General features: G+C 41.1%; 1 protein-coding gene across 3 annotated transcripts in view; it reads right to left on the reverse strand.

The window, feature by feature from the left end:
• Positions 1 to 21,314, reverse strand: part of tp63 (tumor protein p63) — a 98,435-nt gene that overhangs the window by 62,159 nt on the left and 14,962 nt on the right. Inside the window, exon 1 of one of the 3 annotated variants that reach the window (XM_055645875.1) lies at positions 8,330 to 8,519. The exons of 1 other annotated variant lie outside the window; for it this stretch is intronic. In XM_055645875.1, the coding sequence (XP_055501850.1) occupies positions 8,330 to 8,371 (42 nt within the window). In that variant the 5' untranslated portion in view covers positions 8,372 to 8,519. Of the gene's footprint in view, positions 1 to 8,329; positions 8,520 to 21,314 lie in introns of those variants that run through there. One more of the 3 variants, XM_055645874.1, reaches the window with a different exon arrangement.

Raw genomic sequence — 21,314 nt, forward strand, 5'->3', positions numbered from 1 at the left:
ACTGATGAAGGCCAATGTGCCAAAAGCTTTCTTGACCCCCCGTATCTACCTGTGACACCACTTTCAGGAACTATGTACCTGCACCTCTAAATTCTCTGCTCTCCAACACTCCCCAGGGTGCTGCCATTCACTGTGAAGGTCCTGCCTTGGTTTCACTTCCAAAAATTGCAACATCTTACACTTATCTGCGTTAAACTCCATTAACCATTCCTCGGCCCACTTGCCTAACTGATCAAGCTGTAATTTTGATAACCATCATCACTATCTACAATCCCACCTAATTTAGTGTCATCTGCAAACTTACCAATCATTCCTTCTACATTCACACCCAATTCGTTGAGATAAACAACAGCAATGGGTCCAATTCCTAAGGTACACCACTAATCACAGGCCTTCAGTTTGAAAAACAATCTTCCACCATCACCATCCGCATACTTCAATGAAGCCAATTCTCTATCCAGTCTTCAAGCTCTCCTTGATCCCATGTGATCTAACATTTCAGAGCAGTCTACCACACATTATCAAATGCCTTGCTGAAGTCCATATAGACAACGAGTACAGTTTTGGGTGTGTAACTGTCATGAATCTCTTTTGAGTTTCATATGTTCACTGACGAAGAGTTCAGCATTTGGTTTTTCCAAAATATTTCAGATCTAGCCAACAGTAAGCAAGTAATCACAGACCACCACATATCAGTACATGCATTGTGCAATTGGGAAACTATCAGCATCTTATCATAATGCTGGGCTTAACCCTACAGCACTTTTTCAGAACCTTGGGGGACAGAGATCCATTAATGAGGCAAGCAAGTATAGCTGTTTGCCTGCAGTGCTGCAAACAAACAAGGAACTTTGTGGGAAACGATATTTCACTAATTACTCAAATGCACGTTTCATCAGAATATGGTTTTAGTTGGAATAGGACACAGCTCCCACAATGATGTATCAAGGCTTTCTGAGAAATATTTAATCGCTCACGACTTTGATATCTCTAAAGTCACAAGATCGCCAGCTCCATTATATACAAGTTGTTGGTTATATACAAGTTGTTGGTTAGCATAGAGCATGGCATTTTCAAATATTCAGTTACAATACTCAATTTCTGCAATTAACCATGTGAAAAAGTGTTGGGGAAAAGGGTTCAAGATAAACCATAGGTGGTTCAGAGAGGTGTATGCAGTTATATACACTGGTCGGTCACATGCATCCCATTAAATGGAGAACTGGACCCTAAAGGCACATTGGGAGTATTGTGTGCAGTTCTGGTTTGTAGAAAGGATGTGGAGGCTGTGACGAGGGTGCAGAAAAGGTTCACAAGAATGCTGCCTGGTTTAAACAGTATTGGCTATGAGGAGAGATTGTACAAACTTGGATTGGTTTCTCTAGAGCATCAGAGACTGAGGGGAGGCCTGATAGAAGTTTATAAAATTATCAGTGGCATAGATAGGTGAGAAAGAGAAGGTTTAAAGGAAATGTGAGACACAAGTTTTTTTTGGTACAGAGAGTGGTAGCAGCCTGGAACGTGCTGACGAGGAGAAGGGTAGAAGCTGATGTGATAGTGATGCTTCGTAGGCTTTTCAACAGGCACATGAATATTCCGGTATTGGAGGGATTCATGTGTTGGCAAATGGGATCAGTTGTATTTGGCATCATAGTCAGTACAATCATCATGAGCTGACGGGTCTGTTCTTGTCGTATGTTCTATGAAGGCATCATGCACTTTGTGCCATTTTGGAGTAGCCTATTTGAACCGAGTCTTTTCTCAGTGATTGAATGAGCAACAATACAGGGTTAAATTAAAAGTGACACTGTTCCACCCCGTCCTCCCTTGCTACCTGCACCAATCTACCCAATGATCAGCAATGGGAGTAGTCCCCAGAAGTGGAGTTAAGAGAAATACCATTGTGCAGGTTTGCTCAGAGCATGACAAGAGGACGGCTGTAACCAACCAGGCATTCCTGTACACATTCACACCACATGCAACAAGAAAATCCACCCACCACAATGCTTCATGAAGAAAACAACTTCTTTAAGAACTATAGCTTCTGAACAAAGATTTAGAGAGCAATGTTCAGAGACAGCAAAAGTTGATTTAGAGCACCAGAGTTTAGTCTAGGTTTGCATGTCTCGTGCAGGTGTTACCTAGGCCAATATAGTTGAGGCATTAAACAAAACTTTATATACATTTTCACAAAAGATGTACCAGGAACAGGAGTTTAAACCAGTTGTTCCTAACCTTTCCTGAATGCAAGCCTCACTTGCTCATGCTCAAGGGTAATATATGCAGCTCCCATAAACGTCAAATATATCACCAGTTGCTGTTTTTAAGGAATTTGGGTTGCCCCAGGGATTCGTGTAGACAGTCAACAGCGTTACGGCCAGGGACACTGGGTTGCCAGGTATATCTATTCCTCAACCTTTACTTTACAACTTTCTAACCAAATCACCTAATTTTTAAAGCTGCACAGACCCTCTGCTGTCATCCCAACGCTTCGCCCTCCATCTCAAAATGGAAACGATAACTAAAGGGTTTACCTATGAATAAAATAAATGGCATATTGACAGTAGTCCAGAAAAAGCACCTGAGAAATTCAGGAGACCAACATTTGAAAGAACCTCAAGCCTGGTGAGCCTACATCGCAGACACTACACCAGGACATGCAGAGGGAGCAATGGATTCATGAGGATTATCCAAAATTCCCTAATTTTTATAACAGGTCATGTGCAATTGAAAGTAGCAAATTTACCAACTCCTCAGAGGGGAGAGAAATAATATTCGACAAGAGTTCGCATGATTTCAATAAAAGTGTTTGACAAATTAATTTTATTTGAGAATGTAAATCGCAAGATAAGAGGAGGAATCAGCAGATATATTACATCTTATTTTTCAAAATGCATGAAATGACATAGAAAGGCTTGTAATATAATACGGGTGGACTTCATCACTGAGCATGGATGATTGGTTAAAGCACAAAAAACAAAGTGGGACCAATCTGGTATTTTTCAAATTGGCAGCCTATTCCGGTAGTATGTCAATGATCGGTACTGGGCCCAGGTTCTAGTGAAATATTCTGTGACATCAAGGTTGCCAATGATACAAAACTGGGAGGGAGAATGAGCTTCGAGAAAGAGGCAGATGCTGCAGAGGGATATAGGTCAAGCATATACACACACACACACACACACACACACACAAGCACACAAGAGAATGAGAAAGATAATGTGAAACGGTGATAATGTGAAACAGCCTTTTTTTTTTAAAGAAACAAAACAATTTTGGTGAGCTGGTTTATGAAGTATAAAAGTATTACCTCCATACAGAAAGCAACTGTGAGGCAACTCTAATCAATTTTTTTGCCTCGACTGTAAGGAGAAAAACCTGCTTTTTGTGAACAGGTCATAAATGGACAACTTTTCACATTGTCAGATAGATGCCAGTATTGGAGCTGTATTGGAACAGATTGGCTGGGGCCATGAGCCGCTATTCAGTGCCAGATGTGGTCTGGTCCTCTCGCCGTTTTTGTATCCAGCAATCTTAACTGCTTTTAAATATCACAAGGGCACCAAAATAGAATGAATGGCAATAAAAAAAAGGAAAGAAGGAAAGGTTTAATCTGACAGGCGTGCCAAAGCTTCACTCACTAAAAGAGCCTTCAAAGCAACCAAACTACTTGGTCAAGGGTTTGGATATTAAACACAGCAACAATCATTGCAAATATTTCAAAATCTAAAATATTATTTGGAACAATACTTGCTCCGTTATCTTTGTTGCTCTGTGGTACTGCTTTCAACTCTTCTAGGTCCAAGCAAGTATCGAAAGACCAGATTACAAAAGCCTAGGGTGACATTTTAATGCATTACTATTGGGATTGGTTTATTGGTTTATTATAAAATACACAGGGAAATTGAGATAGTTTGCTACAAAAGGCAATGTGATATTAATTTAGTTTTGGTTATATTGAGACATATATGTTCCCCCGATCACTAGGATAAGGGATGCTTTAAATAACAGTGCCAGGAAATCTGTTGTTTGTACCCAAAATGGCTGATGAGATCGAGGTTTAACATCTCATCTGCATGTTAGTACCATCTACACTCCCTTTGGAAGCGTAGATACAGGCCCTTCGGCCCATTGTATCTATGCTGATCATCATGATCTATAACAATCCCACGCCACCATCTCTGCCCTGCTCATTCAGAATCTGTCCAGATGCCTCTTGTTTGTTGTTATTGTTCCTGATTCTACTTTAGAAATGTCAAGTGCTTTGGAACATCCTGAAAGGACTGCAAAGGGCAATTCATGAATGCAAGTTTCTTTATTTTGCTTTCAGCAGCTTTAGGCGCACTGGCAAGATCTGAAATGTTAGGAGCCACACCTCTCAAAACAAAAGTGCGACTGCACAAACCAATTTCGCCAGATATGGTCTTTAAGATATAATTTTTCTCTATTTGCTTTGTGACGTGGATCACACAGAGAGAGGCCCGTCTGCTTTAATGTTCATCCCCAGAGCACTTACAAATGGGAAGTACACTAAGTGATGTGGATCATACAGATATACAGCATAGAAACGGACCCTTTGGCCCACGTGTCCATGCTGACCAGCTTGCCTACGTAAATCTCACTTGCGTGTATTAATTCTATAACCCGCAAGGCCTTGCTCATTCTAGTACCTGTCCAGATGCCTCTGAAATGTCATTACTGTTCCTGCCTCTACCTCCCCTGGCTCTTCAGTCTAGATACCAACTACTCTTGATAATAATGTGGACAGTGAAGAAGATCGCTTCACAAAACAACATAATTCAACTGGGAGAATAAATGGCAGATGGAACTTAACTTCCAGCCTTCCTGGTGCAATACACTGTGAACATGCACTGGATAGAAGGAAGCGATGAGCTTGTGATGGACTAAGCTGCATTCACTGCTCTCTGCAGGTTCAGGCAGTCAAGAGCACAGCAGTTGCCAAAGCAAGCTGAGATGCATTCCACCAGAATACTTTCCATCCCGCATCTGTAGTAGTTCAAGAGAATCATTGTGGACATGTTGAATCTTCACAGGCGCCCAAGATAAAGCTGATCTGCTTTCTTGATCACTGCATCAATGTGAAGGGACCAGGTTAGGTTGCTGGTGATGTGGATGCTGAGGACTTTGAAGCTGCTTACCATCTCTACAGCAGTTGTTGATGAGGCCAGGTTTGTGTTCACCTCTTCCCACTTCCTTAGATGAATAAACAATTCTCTTGTCTTGCTGCTGTTAATGGCCAGGAAGTTGTCCTGACTCCATGACACAGTTTTTGGATCTATTTCCTGTACTTTGTCTCGTCATTGTTCCATATATCCAGCCGGCAAAGTGGTGAACAAAGATTGAATTGGTGTTATTCTTGGCCATACAGCCATGGGCGTGCAGGGAGAGGAGCAGGTAACACAAATCTGAGGATCATCAGTGTTGAGAAGGTGCTGACTATCTCTATTCAGTTCTTCCTTTGCTAAGCAAAAATAAATCTTGTTTCTCAAAATCCCTTCTAATTATGTTCCCACTACTGATGCAAGACGCTCCGATCTCTAGTTGGTTTAACTGTCACTCTTTTCCCCCTACATCTGTCCTCGGCATGGCATTGCCAACTCCACCCCTCAATCCATTACAGGTCTGTCAACAGCAAATTGAAAAATAACTTTATACAATTCAATTGCGACCAACAGGGACACTACTAAAGAAGGGATGCTGCCTGATCCACTGAGTTAGTCCAGCACTTTGTACCTTTCCATGATCACTATAACTAGCCTGCTAAAAGTACTTTATGGAAGGACCAGGGTTTTACCTAGTACTTGATTCACAACTACCATAAGTTCTGATAACCTTTGCACTGCATTCCCATAAGGGCTGTCAGAGACACTGGACAGGTGGGGAATTACTAACCCCCATAAATTACTTCCCTAGACTCGTATGACAGTGCTTTGATCAACATTAAAGAGCAGCAACATGCAGCCTAGGCGAGGGTTTAACTTTGTTCTCTTTAGCCTGATTGAACACTGCAATTAAGTAGAATACTCAACCTCTCTCAGCTAGTTTGTAATTGCCAATGTGTTGGAAATCCAGAGCACATCAGGAACCCAGGCCTCAACTGCTCAGTTAACTCCATGCAGAGGCTGAGCGAAGATCCATGCCTAATGCAGAGTGTTTAAAAAGCACCAGTAAAATAGTGTTATTGACATTTCACCAACGTGATTATATGGCATCTTTGCTCTTGTCTATACATTTATTATACCTCAGGACCATGGTTTGCATCTGAAGATACTGATATATTATTTAAATCGATAAAGCAGCTTCTCCTAAAGTCTCCACAGTTTGGAAAGATCTCTCACTCGTTGCAGCTCCCTGCAGCCATTAGTTTCATAAAATAAAACGATCTGTCTAGTCAAGAATGAATAAATCATATCATTTATGGCCCAGGCTCTTTGTCAAAGATAGACTGTTGCATATCTAAGGATGCACATGCAAATTAGCGGCATCCAAGTTGTGGTCTCAGTCAGCTGGTTTGTGAGCCAAACCCCTGAAGGTCTGCTCTGCTGAAGAACTTCATCTTAACTGCTTCTACATAATATTTCCTTCATATTGCTTACTGATTTGGAGCACACTTGTGTGTCCTTGCTCATATGTTACAAATCTTTCCGAACAGAATTCTTACTTGGAGAAGCTTCCTAATGCAAACCTTCCTCGATGCAACCCCTTCCTGATAAATGCCCGAAAGAAGAATGCATTAGATCTTGCAGGCAATTTTTCCTTACATATTTAATTCTTCCAATAATGGAGGAGTTTAGCAAAAATTTCAAGAACAAAGTTGCAGATGAAAATTCACTTAATATTTTTTATTTCAAATTTTCCATTTTGGTGTGACTGCCTCACAATTCAAATTATTTAATAATTTAGCAATTCTGTTCAATAATGACTTGGAATTTTCATCAAGTTATGCACATAACCATAAATTGCAAAAAAAGGTAGAGATTCATAAATGAATTTAAAGATTCTTCATCAGTTTCTCAGTATCCGTCCTTACTTGCTTTTGCTTTTGCAGGATTAAAGAATTCAGTGAGTTCTCATTGTCACCTTTACACATGAAACATTTAAGAAGGGTGTAACACATCAGTAAGTTGTGTCCCCCCTGAGTGAATAGCTGTGTTATGACGATGGACAAGTACTTTCTGCTGGATTACCATCGACTGTGATTTCCCCATACACAGATTTGACAATTCAATTCTAAAGCTTGTGTACTTTAAGAAAGGAAAGAATCAAGCGAAAAAACAACAGGGTCGTATGCGTGCAGAAATGGCATGTAAACAATTCCATTTATCCCCCCAAAAATGTTGAAAATTAGCAGTGTTTGAGCTTCAAATAAACAGTCCAGGAAACTGAACATGTTATTTTGAGGCTGTCTTTTGGCAGCTGAACGTAATCGGGACTACTCCGTGATTTGGGGAGACCGCATACTTTTGTTTCATTTGAAGAAGACAGCTTCTCTTTCAAGAGATAACAATTTGACTAAGATTCCTGCATTATTAATAAGTTAACCCACACCTTCAAGCGTCACATTTCCCTCTTCACTGGTCATTTCCAGTGCACTTCCCTCGCAACAGACATTTGCACATTTTCAACCCATTCACCTGGACTACTTTGAAACACTGGATGAACATTTTGAAAAGGTTTGTACGAATCAATGAGTTACCGACAACACAGTTCGTAAAGGTCAGCTGCCATTGTACAGCACATAATTTTGTACGTACTTCAATCCATTACCTGCCATCACAAAACATAAACATTTACACAAAATTCTTCAAGACAATGACGTTGTCTAGTAGTTTCCAACATTAATAGAACTAAAACGTCAAGTTCTTCCCTACCCATAATCCAAAGACTAGAAATGACAGTCAAGTATAGGATTTTGAATGTCAGCCCTATTACAATCACAACATAATTGCAACTTTTCATTCTATTCTCGGAACTATCTCAGGGTTTTGATAAAGATGTTTCAATAAATAAATTAACTCCAGCAATCTGTAAAGTTGTCATTCTTAATAGTTGCTAATCTTGAACTTGGCTGCTCAAAGTGACAGTTGTGATTTAATCTAGTTTATTTAAGATATTAGTTAAATTATTTAAATATTTCTATTTAGAAAATCACAAATGTAATTAATTCAACTGTGGTGCAGAGTCTGGAAGCTTTACTCCGAGGTGGCCCTTATGAAGGATAACTTGCCGAATAAATCATACTAGGAGCCAATCTGTAGAGGTCCTGAAGCGGTGGATGCGAGGTTTGTATACTTGTTAATCTACTTACCTCACTGTACTGTGACTGGGCTGCATTCTCTAGGTACAGCATGTTTGCAGCTATGTTGATGAGCACCTCTGTGCCGTCCCCTGGCTCCAGATTTGTGCTATGTATATGGTGGGTCCTTTACTTCAGATTGAGTGAGTGTGTGTGTTTTTAAAGCAGATTCTCTTATATCCAGACCTGGTTGAACAGGTAAAGTGCAAAGGGGTGGGATCTCCACACCAGCTGCCAGCCAATCTTTCCCAAAGTTCCACCTGAAACTTTTAAACTTACACCAATGGAATTCTCCAGTAGCTAATCTACATATCAGCCTCTCCCCCACTATTATTTTCCTTACTTCCTACTTTTCCCAAACTTTCTCTTTCCCTTCATGAAGATTAATTATCGTTGCTGCTTATTTATTATCAACGTGACTTTAGGATGTTTCCCTGTCATTTGTAACTAGATTGGAGTGGGGAGGTTAATAGGAGGAGATCTTTGACAATAAGTGCAGCTGTTAATTAGCAAAATCACAGCTCCCCACTGTAGCAGTGCTCCTTCCCGCCTCACCTCCCGCTTCTGTACAATCAACCAGCTAATTGACAACAATAACAACACAGTGACCTCTGCTCTCTGCCCTACTCCAGGCACTTAGTACATTTACTGAAGCTTGCTCTGGAGATACTTATTGTAAACCTGGTTAGCCGTAATGTGGTTCAGGCACAATTAAGGAGTAATATACAGGTGTACAACTATGGCCGTCAAGTGAAAAGGTAAAAGACACGAGCTAGAACTTGGAGTCATTTAAATCAGCAATTCCTTAACTCAAACTGATCAGTCAGGGATAATGTGTATATTAACCCCTTCATTGCATCATCCTTTTCAACTGTTAGAACTTATTAACATGCTGACTGCAATTAAGTTTTTTTGGATATTATAAACATTTTCCACTTTAATTCAATTTTAATGAACTGTGGATCTATCTTACATAGCAGCAATATGAAAACAGGTTATCTTCCACACACACACACATTGCAGCTCATCAGTTTGAATTGGCCCCCAGCTTTATAATTTATGATTGGCTGTAGCCTCGTCGTGTTCAAATTTAAACATTCTCAATTAAGCTGCTGCACGATTTCATAAACTAGAAACTGGAATCTGGATTATCCAGGGCTCAGTGATAAAAGGAGTGGATGTGAGAGAAGTGGTGAGACACAGTGTGGAAGGGCACAGTGACATTAGTTCTAGAACTCAGCCACATCGCTGAGCTGCTGGTGAACAGAACAGGCAGCAGGGAACATGGTAGGTTGTGGCAGAAGCTGCACACCTCAGCTGCAAAGTGGCACACATCTGGGACCAGTGAATGGTGAAGACAAAAAAGCGATAATCTCAATAAAATATTGAAAAGCCACAAGCCCCCAAAACATGTTGAATTGTAAAGATGACTCTGAGACAGGAAGGTGACACCATAATGAGTTGAAGATGAAATGTTCTGCAAGAAATGAGTCATCCACAATAGTTTCAAAATCACAAGTAGGGAAATAAAAATGAGCACCTGAAAACATTCTATTGCTGTATTTCTCTGTAAAACCATCACAACGTCCAGACCTTTCATAGTCCTTCAATCTTCATCAAGGTTATTTCCATCCATAGTGGGCAAGGGTCTGGGGCTATTCCCCCTTTCCTTGAAACGTTTGCTTGTGTTATAGGAAATTGAACACCAAAGCTCAAAAATAAAGAGGTACCAATGGTGCAATGTGGCCGACTTAGAGCTAACTAACCATCTACTTCACAGTCAACAAATACACAATTCACAGGAAGTAGATTGCATATTTGGCACCAAGCATACAAGATGTTGTTGTTAACTGATGAAGCAAGTGCTGAACATTGATGGAGGGGATGGATGATATCAGGAAGGGTTTGTGGAAATATAACTTTATGGAATAAGCACAGCAAGAAGCCTGGACTAACTCTGGGCTGAGAGAGAGCCCTGGGCTATTCAAAGAGCAGTCCATGAGAAAGTGACACTGAGAAATAAAAGTGTAAAGGACCAATGCAGTGAGACGATGATCAACTCCCTTGCTTGAATTGTTAAGATAATTTTAGCCAAATGGGGAGCTCCCAACTACTATGCAATTTTTAATTGCTGGTTTCTAATGTGGCAAAGTCATTTACAAGGTCAATCAAAGGCTATGTGGTGTGTACAGGGTGTGCACAGCGTCTCTGTCTTTCACACACACCAGTTTGCTGACTACAGAAACTCAGAAAAAAGGTTACATTAATTTAGGACTTCCTTTAATACAACCCCAACCTATATTGTAAAAAAAGTGTAGAAAAAAACTAAAATATTCCAATGTTTAAGACAGTTCTAATGAAGGGCCATCAAAATGACCCACTAATTATCTTCCTCTCTCCACATTTGCAGTCTGGTCGGTTGAATATGTCCAGAATTTTCAGTTTTCATGAATCCAGGAATTGGTTTCTAACTAAGATGCAAGTGAAGCAAAGCAAGATCCCAGCACCAAGAGGCGTAACACTGTGTTGTAGGGTATAAAGCCGCATATTTGGTCCATTTGGAAGCAGCCCATTCAGCTGTGGCCACTAAAGAATGAAAATGGAGAGACAGCAAGCAAGGCACAGCTCATGGGGAGGGAGGCATACACAGAAGTACTTAACATTGCAAATTCTTGGTTAGTCTGAATGGTCAGATCTAAGAATTTGCTGGTCGTTTTCCCAACAATGATCAGGACTGAACCTGTTACTTGTTGCTTTCTGTTCTCACCTTCGCTGCAGTAAATATATCTCACCGCAATGAAAGTCAGCAAGTCTTTCAATGGAAGGCACATGCACTTGACCCATACAGATCCAATGTCCAAACAGGACAAGAGCTATGCACTGAAGAATTGATTCAAGGTTCAATATCTTTAAATTAAAGACATTGAATCTCCTCATCCTAAATTCTGGAACTCCAGCCCTGAGGAGTAAACATAGTAGAGTCCAGCTTCTGACCTGTGCTCTTATACCTTAAGTTATTCAGAAGTCCAAGGCATGTATTCACTCACTGAGGTATACTGTACACTTAGCACCCACTGTGTGAGCGGCACAGGCAAGGTTTACCATATCTCCAGTCAGAACTGAATGCATCGGCTAATGTCATACCCAAGCACTTATATTTACTCAAATCATCGACAAACAAGCAGTTACATTCCACAGTTGCATTTGCGGGTTTTAGTAGTTTATCCCTGGAACTACCTGTGACCCTGCTGGACTGTACCCCTCCTTGTTGGTCCTACACTCCATTGAAGACAGAGACAGTTCCAACAAAAGCATCTGCTCATGGGTGTTCCCCTGCACGGTTGTGCTGCTGCAGTTAGTTAATCTGTCAAAAATGTAGGCTGGAGGCACTCCCTTTATTCTGCACTCCCATCCTTTTAATGCAGCAGCAGAATTCACAGCAAGCTGAAATTTACACATTCACATCGACTTGCAATGCAGTACAAACCAAATAATCACACACAAAATAATCACTCCTGTGCTTAACCTCAGATGGTTCAAAGATTATTTTAATGGAGGTGTTAAATTCAGATACTGTAGATGCAGAAAAATACTTTCAGAAGCTGGAGGTTGGTGACTAGAGGTTTAAGATGATTGCTTGAGACAGCAGAGGGATTCGAGAATTTTAGTAGTGAGTGGCTGTGATTTGGATTGAGATGCATGAATGATGGTGAAAGCAGATGCAACAGGAACTGCCAAGAGTGTTGACAAATATTTTAAGGAAAAAAACAGTAGATCTATGAGGAAAAAGAGAGAGGACAGACAAATTAGATAAACATTTCAAAGAATCAGCAGAAGCACAATCCCAATGCCCTGCTCCTGTAAATTACACATGAAGCAGTGATATAAACTCAACAACAATCGTGATTGTCATGATCGACAATCATCTTACTGATACTCAGAGGGGTGAATGACTACCTTCGGAAGGCCATTTTCATGAGGAGAGACAGAAGGAAACATACTCTGTACACTATCTACTTCAGAGACTTGAGCATCGAACCTAAGCTACTGCCTTTGTATGGTGCCAATTGCAGCTGCAATGTCAGAGATATATGAGGGTGCGTCACACTCTAAGGGATAACATTAAGCACTGGTCAGACTATTAAAGAGGCATTGTTGAGTGAGTGTTATACTGTCAGAGGTACAGTGATAAGTGCACACCCTACTATTGGAAGGGCAGGGCTGAGGAAGTGACTCACAGTCAGAGCTGCAGGACTGAGAGACTATGCATGGTAAATTCTGATAATTATTTATTGAAACCTTTTCTATATGGATTTTTATTTTCTGACTTATCCTATTTATCATTCCATCATTTAAAATCTCTTGCCCTCCAAACAATTCTACTCTTGCTCTCTTTTCTCCCCACACCCCTTCCCCGCCTCATAATAGTTTTCCAGTTCAGTGGAAATACTACTGATGTTATCTATTTCCCTCTCTACAGATACCACCCCTTTGTCAAAGCAATTTTGACCTTTTCTTTGTCCTTTAGATCCCAAAAGTTTATGAGTAATATACTGAAGGGTCTCGACCCGAAACGTTGCCTATTTCCTTTGCTCCATAAATACTGCCTCACCCGCCGAGTTTCTCCAGCATTTTTGTCTACCTTAGAATAATATACGATTAGACTGCACTGGAAACTATACAAAGATGCTTAAGCATGGCAGGAGTCCAAGTCTGCAGCTCGATTGAGTGCGACCTTCATTCATAGTCTTTTATTCAATGCCCAGTGGTAAAAGGATGATATTTCTCACCTCGCATCATCAAAGTCCCTTGTACCTGCACTAGGTAATGGGATGACTGTGGACATCATGACCAGCGAGTGTGGAAAGTGGAACCACTTTTATATCAGCATGTTGCATTTCAATTCACTGTCATTAGTTCATTCTCCTTTTCATGTGTGGTTAAATGAAGGTTGCAATCAGGAGGTGCCGACATTTTACAATATGCAGCAGGTTGAGGATTAGGGCATTCTAACTGGTGTCCCTCTCTCAGCTCCCACAATATCAGGCTCAATTAAGATGTCTTTCCACATCACATTAATGAGCCAGAGCAATCATCCCCAACTGACAGTGCTGGGGTTAGGTTAGTAATTTTCATATGGAGTTTTATTCAGAAGGATGGATTTGAATCCACCTCCTGGATGACAATATCCTCAACCAAATTCTGCCAACTTTGACTCGGGGTCCAACTGATACTGGACCGCATACCTTCAGGGTGAAGGATGAAGGGATGAGTGATGAGGGGGTCGTAGTCATTCAACTGTAGAAATATACCTAGGTCTATGGCGAGGCACATTACCAAAGCATGAAACATCAAGAGGGGTGCTCAAAACCTCAGTCCAAAACAGAGACTAAAAGGAGGGTCTAACAGAGGTGGCAGAGATAGTTGATGAAGGGTTCTGTGGAAGGGTTAATTCCTTGAGCAGGAAAACAAGAACACTTTTCCAGGACAAGGGGTCACAGCTTAAGGATAAGGGGGAATCCTTTAAAACCGAGATGAGAAGAACTTTTTTCACACAGAGAGTGGTGAATCTCTGGAACTCTCTGCCACAGAGGGTAGTTGAGGCCAGTTCATTGGCTATATTTAAGAGGGAGTTAGATGTGGCCCTTGTGGCTAAGGGAATCAAGGGGTATGGAGAGAAGGCAGGTACGGGATACTGAGTTGGATGATCAGCCATGATCATATTGAATGGTGGTGCAGGCTCGAAAGGCCGAATGGCCTACTCCTGCACCTAATTTCTATGTTTCTATGTTTTGCAATGTTGTACCTTTTATAATCGCAGCTTGTTCTCGAGCATTAAACCAAATGAAATGCAAGGCATATAGGATAACCGCCTTCATTAACTGAGGCATAGAATATAAGAGCAGTGATGTTATGGTACAACAATATAAAACATTGGTGGGATCACTGCTGGACAGTTATGGTCACCACACCTTTAAAAGGATGTAAATGATGCTAAAGAACACAAATTGCTCCTTTTTATGCAAACCAGCATCTGGAGTTCCTGGTTTCTACAAAGGATTCAAAGCAGATTCATCAGGATGTTGCTTTCAGTTGTGAGGAGAGGCTAGTATTCCTTGCAGCAGAGAGAGCATTTGTAATATGAATGACAGAGGTTGACTGGACAGTGGTAAGCTCGTTTAAATATACAAAACAAAGGTTTAAGGTAAGGGGCAAAAGATTTGACGAATTTTGAAGAATTATTTCACCCAGATGGTGGTTGAATTCCAGGAGGATTCAGGAACTCTCACAACCCAAGAAGCATTAAGATGAGGTTTGGTATATTGTTAACAACCAAGTGCTGGAAAACGGTATTCGATGACTGGCTAAGACCCAGCCAGCCAAAGGTCAGTTTCTTTGCTGGACGACTCCAAATTCTTTTTTCTTTTTCTTTTTTTTGCACCAACCTTAACAGCAAAGGAAAAATTACATCTGAACACCCAACTGGAAGAAACACTGAATTAGGATGGTATTAACATTAATGTAAACACTATAGTAATGATAAAGATCCAGATGGCATCCATGCCAGGGTAAAGGGAGTAGGTGGAGGAATGATAGATACTCTGAGTATGAGTCTCTCATAATTCTGGGACCACTCCTTTTGGTTGGAAAATTGTATATATTACCCTTCTTTAAGCGCATTGTTAGCCATCTATTGCTAGTCTATAATTAAGGCTGGAATGACTGAACACCATATCAAACTGAATAGTTATCAGTGGGAGCCTGCACAGATCTGTAAAGAATGGATTACATCTACCAAATCTGAAATTTTAAGGAGATTTTTTGGGGACCCGGACATTATTGGCCAACCCAGTGTTTATTAAACACAAAAACTTGCAGCTGATGAAAATCCGTAATAAAAACAGAAAATGCTGGAAATGTTCAGCAGGTTCGGGAGCATCTGTGGGAACAGAAACAGTTAATGTTTCAGGTCTGAGACCCTTTGTCAGACTGGGAGAGAGAGAAAACTATTTATTTCCAATATTGAACAACTGCTGTGTTTGTGATGAATGTGCTACGAGTGATGTTGGGAAGGAATTCCAGGATTCCAACTGATCTAGACAGTTGAGGCACATGGGACCTAGTACAAGCAGGCTAATTGGATCCAAAACGTTCTTGATGTTAGGCTGCAGGTGGATGGGTGTTTATCTGACTGGAAATTTGTGACTAGTGGTGTACCATGTGGACCAGTGCCAACACCTTTGGAGTGAAGGCTAAGGGTTAACCTGATGGGTATAAAACATGATGAAAGACATAGAAAAGCCTCATGGTCAAAAGCAGTTTGCCATGATAGGAACAGCAAAGATAAGAGGACATAGATTTAAAGGTGAGAGGAAGGAGTTTTAATGGAGATTTGAGGGGTATGTTTTTATTTAAATGCAGAGTGGTTAATATCTGGAACGTGTTACCAGAGGATGTGATGGAATCAGATATAATTGCTGCATTTATGAAGCATTTAGACTGACACTTAAATAGGCATGGAGTAGAGGAATTGGACCAAACACGGGCAAATGTGATTTGTATAGATGGACAAAGGGGTCAGCATGGATTTACGGTAAAACAAACCATTTACGGTAAAGCTTGATCCTTCAGGAAAAGATCATTTCCTGCAAATATTTTCTTTTCTCTCTTGGGCGAGAGGGGGGGGGGGGGGGGGGAGGCAAGTCAGCATTGAGCTCAGTGGGGGGGGGGGGGAAGGACAATAAACTGGCTTGTTTTCCTCCAAAGTCGGACACTCAGTTTATACCGTGGTATTGGTTTAATAGTGTCATGTGTATTGGGATAAATTGAAAAGCTTTGTTTGATGGCTAACCAGTGAAATGATACTATACACAAGTAAAATGAAACCAATGACAAGTATTGCAAGAAGAAATAACCAGAGTGCAGTATATAGTGCTACAGGATTACAGCCCTAGAGAACGTGCAGATTAAAAAAGGAAAATGTAAATTGGGAGATTGGGAACACACCATTAGTTTATGGAAGGTCTAGTACACCATTAGTTTATGGAAGGACTTTATGGAAAGTCTGTTAGTGCATGATTTCAAGCTGTTGTATCATTTATTCAAAGAGAGAGGAGGGAAGAGGGAATGATCAGGGTGTAAATGGTCCTTGATTTTATTGGCTGCTATCCCGAGGTTGCGCGAAGTGTAGATGGTCAATGGAGGTGTGGAGAGTGGGGGTGGGAGGCTGACTTGCGATGGACTGCACAGCGTCCACAGCTCTCGGCAATTGCTTGCTGTCTCAGGCAGAACTGTGGCCAATCCAAGCTGTGATACATTTCAATATGATACTTTCTACAGAGCATGTGTAGAAATCAGTACGAATTATTTGAGCCTCCTTTCCTTTGCTACAGGCCGCAAGCAGCACCGGAAGGGGGAGTGACAGGACGTGGTTACAAGGACAGAAGAGTTACTGAGAGACTGACCTGCACAAAATACACCTCAGCATTATTCAGTACATGTAAATTTATGAACAAAAGTCACACTGCTCAGGACTTTAGGATACCTTGAGACAAAGTACGAATACAAGTATGTTATTTCATTAATCAAGCTATCATCTGATTTACTTAGAATTGATTTGATGGTTTGATGCTGCGCATCATATGAATGCATCACCTACCCATTTAATGCTGAAGGGTCTTCAGTTCTTGACAGAGTTGTGTTATTATCATTTTAAATTCCAACAGGCTGTAGTGTTATTTACAATCTGCCATTTCTACTCTGACACAAATTGTCATAGTTAGCAGTTATAGGAGACCTTTCGCAATTGTTGTTTAGGTGTATGGAGGCTGTTGCAACTCCATCATCCCATTCAATTCATCACTTAAAAGCAGGTACCAATGGAAGAGTACTAGGCTTCCCTTTTCAAACAAGTGTTCAAGTCACCAGGGAGTTTCAGCATGCTGGCAAATGAAATTGGAACTCATAGGCAAAAGGGTCAGCATGGCATGTTGGGCCAAAGGAGCTGCATCTGTACTGTATGACTCAATGACTTGCTCTGTAAATTGATCATAACTTACCAATCATATCTCACGGTGCTCAATATGTTTGAGCCCCCCAGCTATGATCGCAGAGCAAAGTTCAAGTATGTCACTTTTGGGATTATCTATGAAAGTCCTGACATTTCAGGTCTGGAACTTCATATTGTGCATTGGAAGTTGACCGTGCATGTTTTCATAACCACAGGGAGCTGTTGCATCAATTTTCTGACATTTTCTCAGTCTTTCCCACTTCCAACAAATTCCCTCGGAGAAAATGGCAACTACACCATAACCAAGCTTACCAAAAGCTCAGTATGTGAAGATCAGGCAGCATGTGTGGTCGTGTATGCTCAGAGGCTGAGCTCCAAGCTCCAAGTCTATGCTTTCCCTGAGGAAATGATTCAACATTTCCATGAAAATACCAATCTGCTCCTGCTGCACCACATCACCAGAGAATATGGCTGAGGCAGTACAATGACAACATTTAAGACATTTGGACAGGTACATGAACAGAAAAGGTTTAGAAGCATATAAGCCAAATGCGAGCAAATTAGACTAGCTTAGATGGAACATCTTGGTCAGTATGGATGAGTTAGGCAGAAAGGCCTGTTTCAGTGCTGTATGACAACACTGTCTTGTTTAGTTTAGAGATACAGCGCGGTGACCCTTCGGCCCACCGAGCCCGCACCGACCAGTGATCCACGCACATTAACACTACCCTACACACACTAGGAACAATTAATTTTTTTAATATACCATGCCAATTAACCTACAAACCTCAACGTCTTTGAAGTGTGGGAGGAAAGCGAAGATCTCGGAGAAACCCCACGGGGAGAACGTACAAACTACGTACAGACAGTACCCGTAGTCAAGATTGAACCCGGGTCTCTGGCGCTGTAAGTCAGCAACTCTACCGCAGCACCGCCGCCCTTCGATCAAAGTTCACCGTGTGATCGGGATAAACATGGGTTGTTTCCCACATCTTGAGAAGCAGCACTTTGTAATGTCAGACTGGCATGAAACTCCCCATCACTCCCCACCAGTACATCCTTGGGTTGATTGAGAAAGATTTCTGAACAACAAGACCTCAGACTGGACATAAAACCCATCGTCTACCAGGCAGCAGTGATTCCTGCCCTGCTACATGTTTCTGAGACCTGCACTGCATACAGCACTAGGTCATGTGAATGGAGAAGTACCACTAATGCTACTTGCAAAATTCCCCACCTAGATGTATATCTCACCAATGCCAGTGAGCTGACCCAAGACAGCATCCCTGGTACTGAAGCCATCGTTATATTCAGTCAGCTAAGTTGGAAGATCATCGTGTTCACTTCCCCGGCACCCAACTCCAAAAGCAGACATTCTATTCAGCTCAAGCACTGAGATTCCCAGTTTGACAGAGGAAACTATTGAAGGGCGTGCCCTGGAGAAATGCCAAAATGCTCCTTGACTCCTGGATCATGACTTGCTCAAAGTAGAGCAGTTAGGATGGCAGTGGGAACGTCAAGGCTACATACATGGAGCCCACATGATTCTACATGTGTGACAGGAAGAGCGAACCACCTTATTCAACCCATCTGTCCATCCCGCCAGCATCACCTGCCTGCCTACCTTTGGCAGAGCAGTCCCCACACTGGCCTCATCAGCCACCTCAGAAAGCCGAGACCAAAAAATCTCCAGAAGATATCCTGCTATCACTGCTCTCACTGACAGCGTTTGGTGAAATCAGCTAGGACACACAACAAAAACAGGTCAGCAAAGAGTACTGGGGTAACTCAGTGGGTCAGGCTGCAACTCTGGAGAAAAAGGATGGGCGATGTTTTGGGTTCGGACCTTTGAATCTATCTATGGTATAAACCAGCATCTGGGTTCTTTGTTTCTACATTTTATCGGCAAACAGTAACTGTACATTGCAGGAAGAAATTCATTTTGGTTACCAAAAATAAAATGGAAACCATGAGTTTATGAATCACTGCAACATCTATTGAGTATTGAAAGTAATGTTTCACACAAAGAGAATTTCACTTCTCTTTCAATAAGCAAAACATTTAATTGGGATTAATCAAGGGAGTGGCAGCATTGCAACTTAACTGGGGACACGTTAAAAAAAGATTTTTTTGAAAAACACTTTTGGAATTATCTTCAGATCTGAACCAGGGGATCAGCCATTTGCTGTAAGTGCATTATTATATTTCTCCTCATTCCTTTTTGTTGCAGTTGCCACTGTTTATGCTGAATTCTTTCGTGTTATTTGCACTCCTCACCCCTACAAACTGGGATATTTAAGAATATCTGACAAATGCCACAGACACAGTTCAGCTCCCAGATAGGCAGGTGTTGTCAGAATTCTGTGCCTCAAGCTAGTAAAAAAGGCATTTCAGATTAAACAAATGCTACAAAAGCAATCACCTCCCACATCACTAAACCCTGCCGATGCAAGCTGTATTCAAATGAGGAGTCCTGTGCTGGCACACCCACATAGACAGACTCTGCTGTTCTCTTGCACACTAAGATCTTTCAAACTTTACTCAGAACTTAAGTGGTAATTTTGCAACTTTAGAATCCTGAGCACCTGATGATTACAGAAATTAGACCACATTTTGTTTTACTGTAAAAAAAATATTCCAAAAGCTAGGAACAAACAACACTTTGCTGAAATGGAAGAGTATATTTTTCTAAGCTACAGTACATCTTTTTTCTCTAACAAGTATCATGAGCAAATTATCATTAGAGTCACAGAGAATGGAAGCAGACCCTTCAGTCCAACTCATCCATACCGAACAAGTGCCTACCTGAGTCTGGTCCTATTTGTCTCATTTTGTCCTTTTAAACTATCAGTTCCATATATTATTCTCAAAGAATTTCCCCAATTTGATCTGAGCAAATTCAGTTTTTGGATTTTGACAAAACTAAGAAGGGATCAATTTTCTCAGCTGAATTTAATTCTACCATCAGCTGTGGTTGTTTTAACATGAAATAATTATTGTCTCACATTATAAATATCGTCTTGCGTTATAAATACGGCTTCGCTGTGCAAAGGTGCTGAGGCAGCTCGAAAATGCAGAGCTTTTCACTCCCCGTTTTCCCTTTGTTCAAACTAAGTACAACATTTTTTCCAGACTGTTCCCCTTTTATGTTACATTACTGTGCCTTCATTCTGAAATCCCCGTTTCTCTGTGAATCATAGTTCAGAAGACGAAGGCCTGGGGAATGCGAGCCCTGAGGGCATGTTTCCACCTACATATTGCTGCAGACTGCTGACACTGCATATCTCCCTCACCCATCCCATTAAGCAATCCATAGCAACACAGTTTTGGATCTTTATTATGAATTATTGTCTTCTTCAATGAATAGCCTACTTTTGTCAAAGCCTCTACCTGGTATGCAACAATAAGCAGCAGTTAAGCACTGCAATACCTAATGCACAAAGTCATTCTGTACTTTTGATAACTGAACTTTACAATACAGCTTAACAAACTTAGTTATGACAAATACAATGTCTAGACTCTGATACTGAATAATATGTTCTTAAACAGACTTTGGTCCTTCAATGGCAAATAGATTAACTGGGGAAAACTGGGACATTCATCTACCACAAGGGCATAATTTATAATTGGAGGCAAATCTACATTATTTAAGGACCTTTTTCTATTGTTTTATCCTTCAGTTAGGCTCTGGGGCAATAGGTTAGGTATTATGTAAAAAACAAAGAACTGTGGATGTACACAGTTCACAAAAGCACACAATGCGCCGGAGTAACACAGCAGGTCAGGCAGCATCTCTAGAGAACATGGATAGGTGCCGTTTCAGATCAAGAAGGGTTCTGACCCAAAACATCACCTACCCAGGTTGGGTGTTGCTAGCTAGCTACAAATACTGAATTAAAGAAGTGAAAAGTTCAGTGCCACAGCTGGTGAGGACATATTTTCATATTAATGGGCTAACATCTCAGTCATGTCAGCACAGAGGAGAAT

Source organism: Leucoraja erinacea, chromosome 14 (assembly GCF_028641065.1).
Source record: "Leucoraja erinacea ecotype New England chromosome 14, Leri_hhj_1, whole genome shotgun sequence".
Lineage (NCBI taxonomy): Eukaryota > Metazoa > Chordata > Chondrichthyes > Rajiformes > Rajidae > Leucoraja > Leucoraja erinaceus.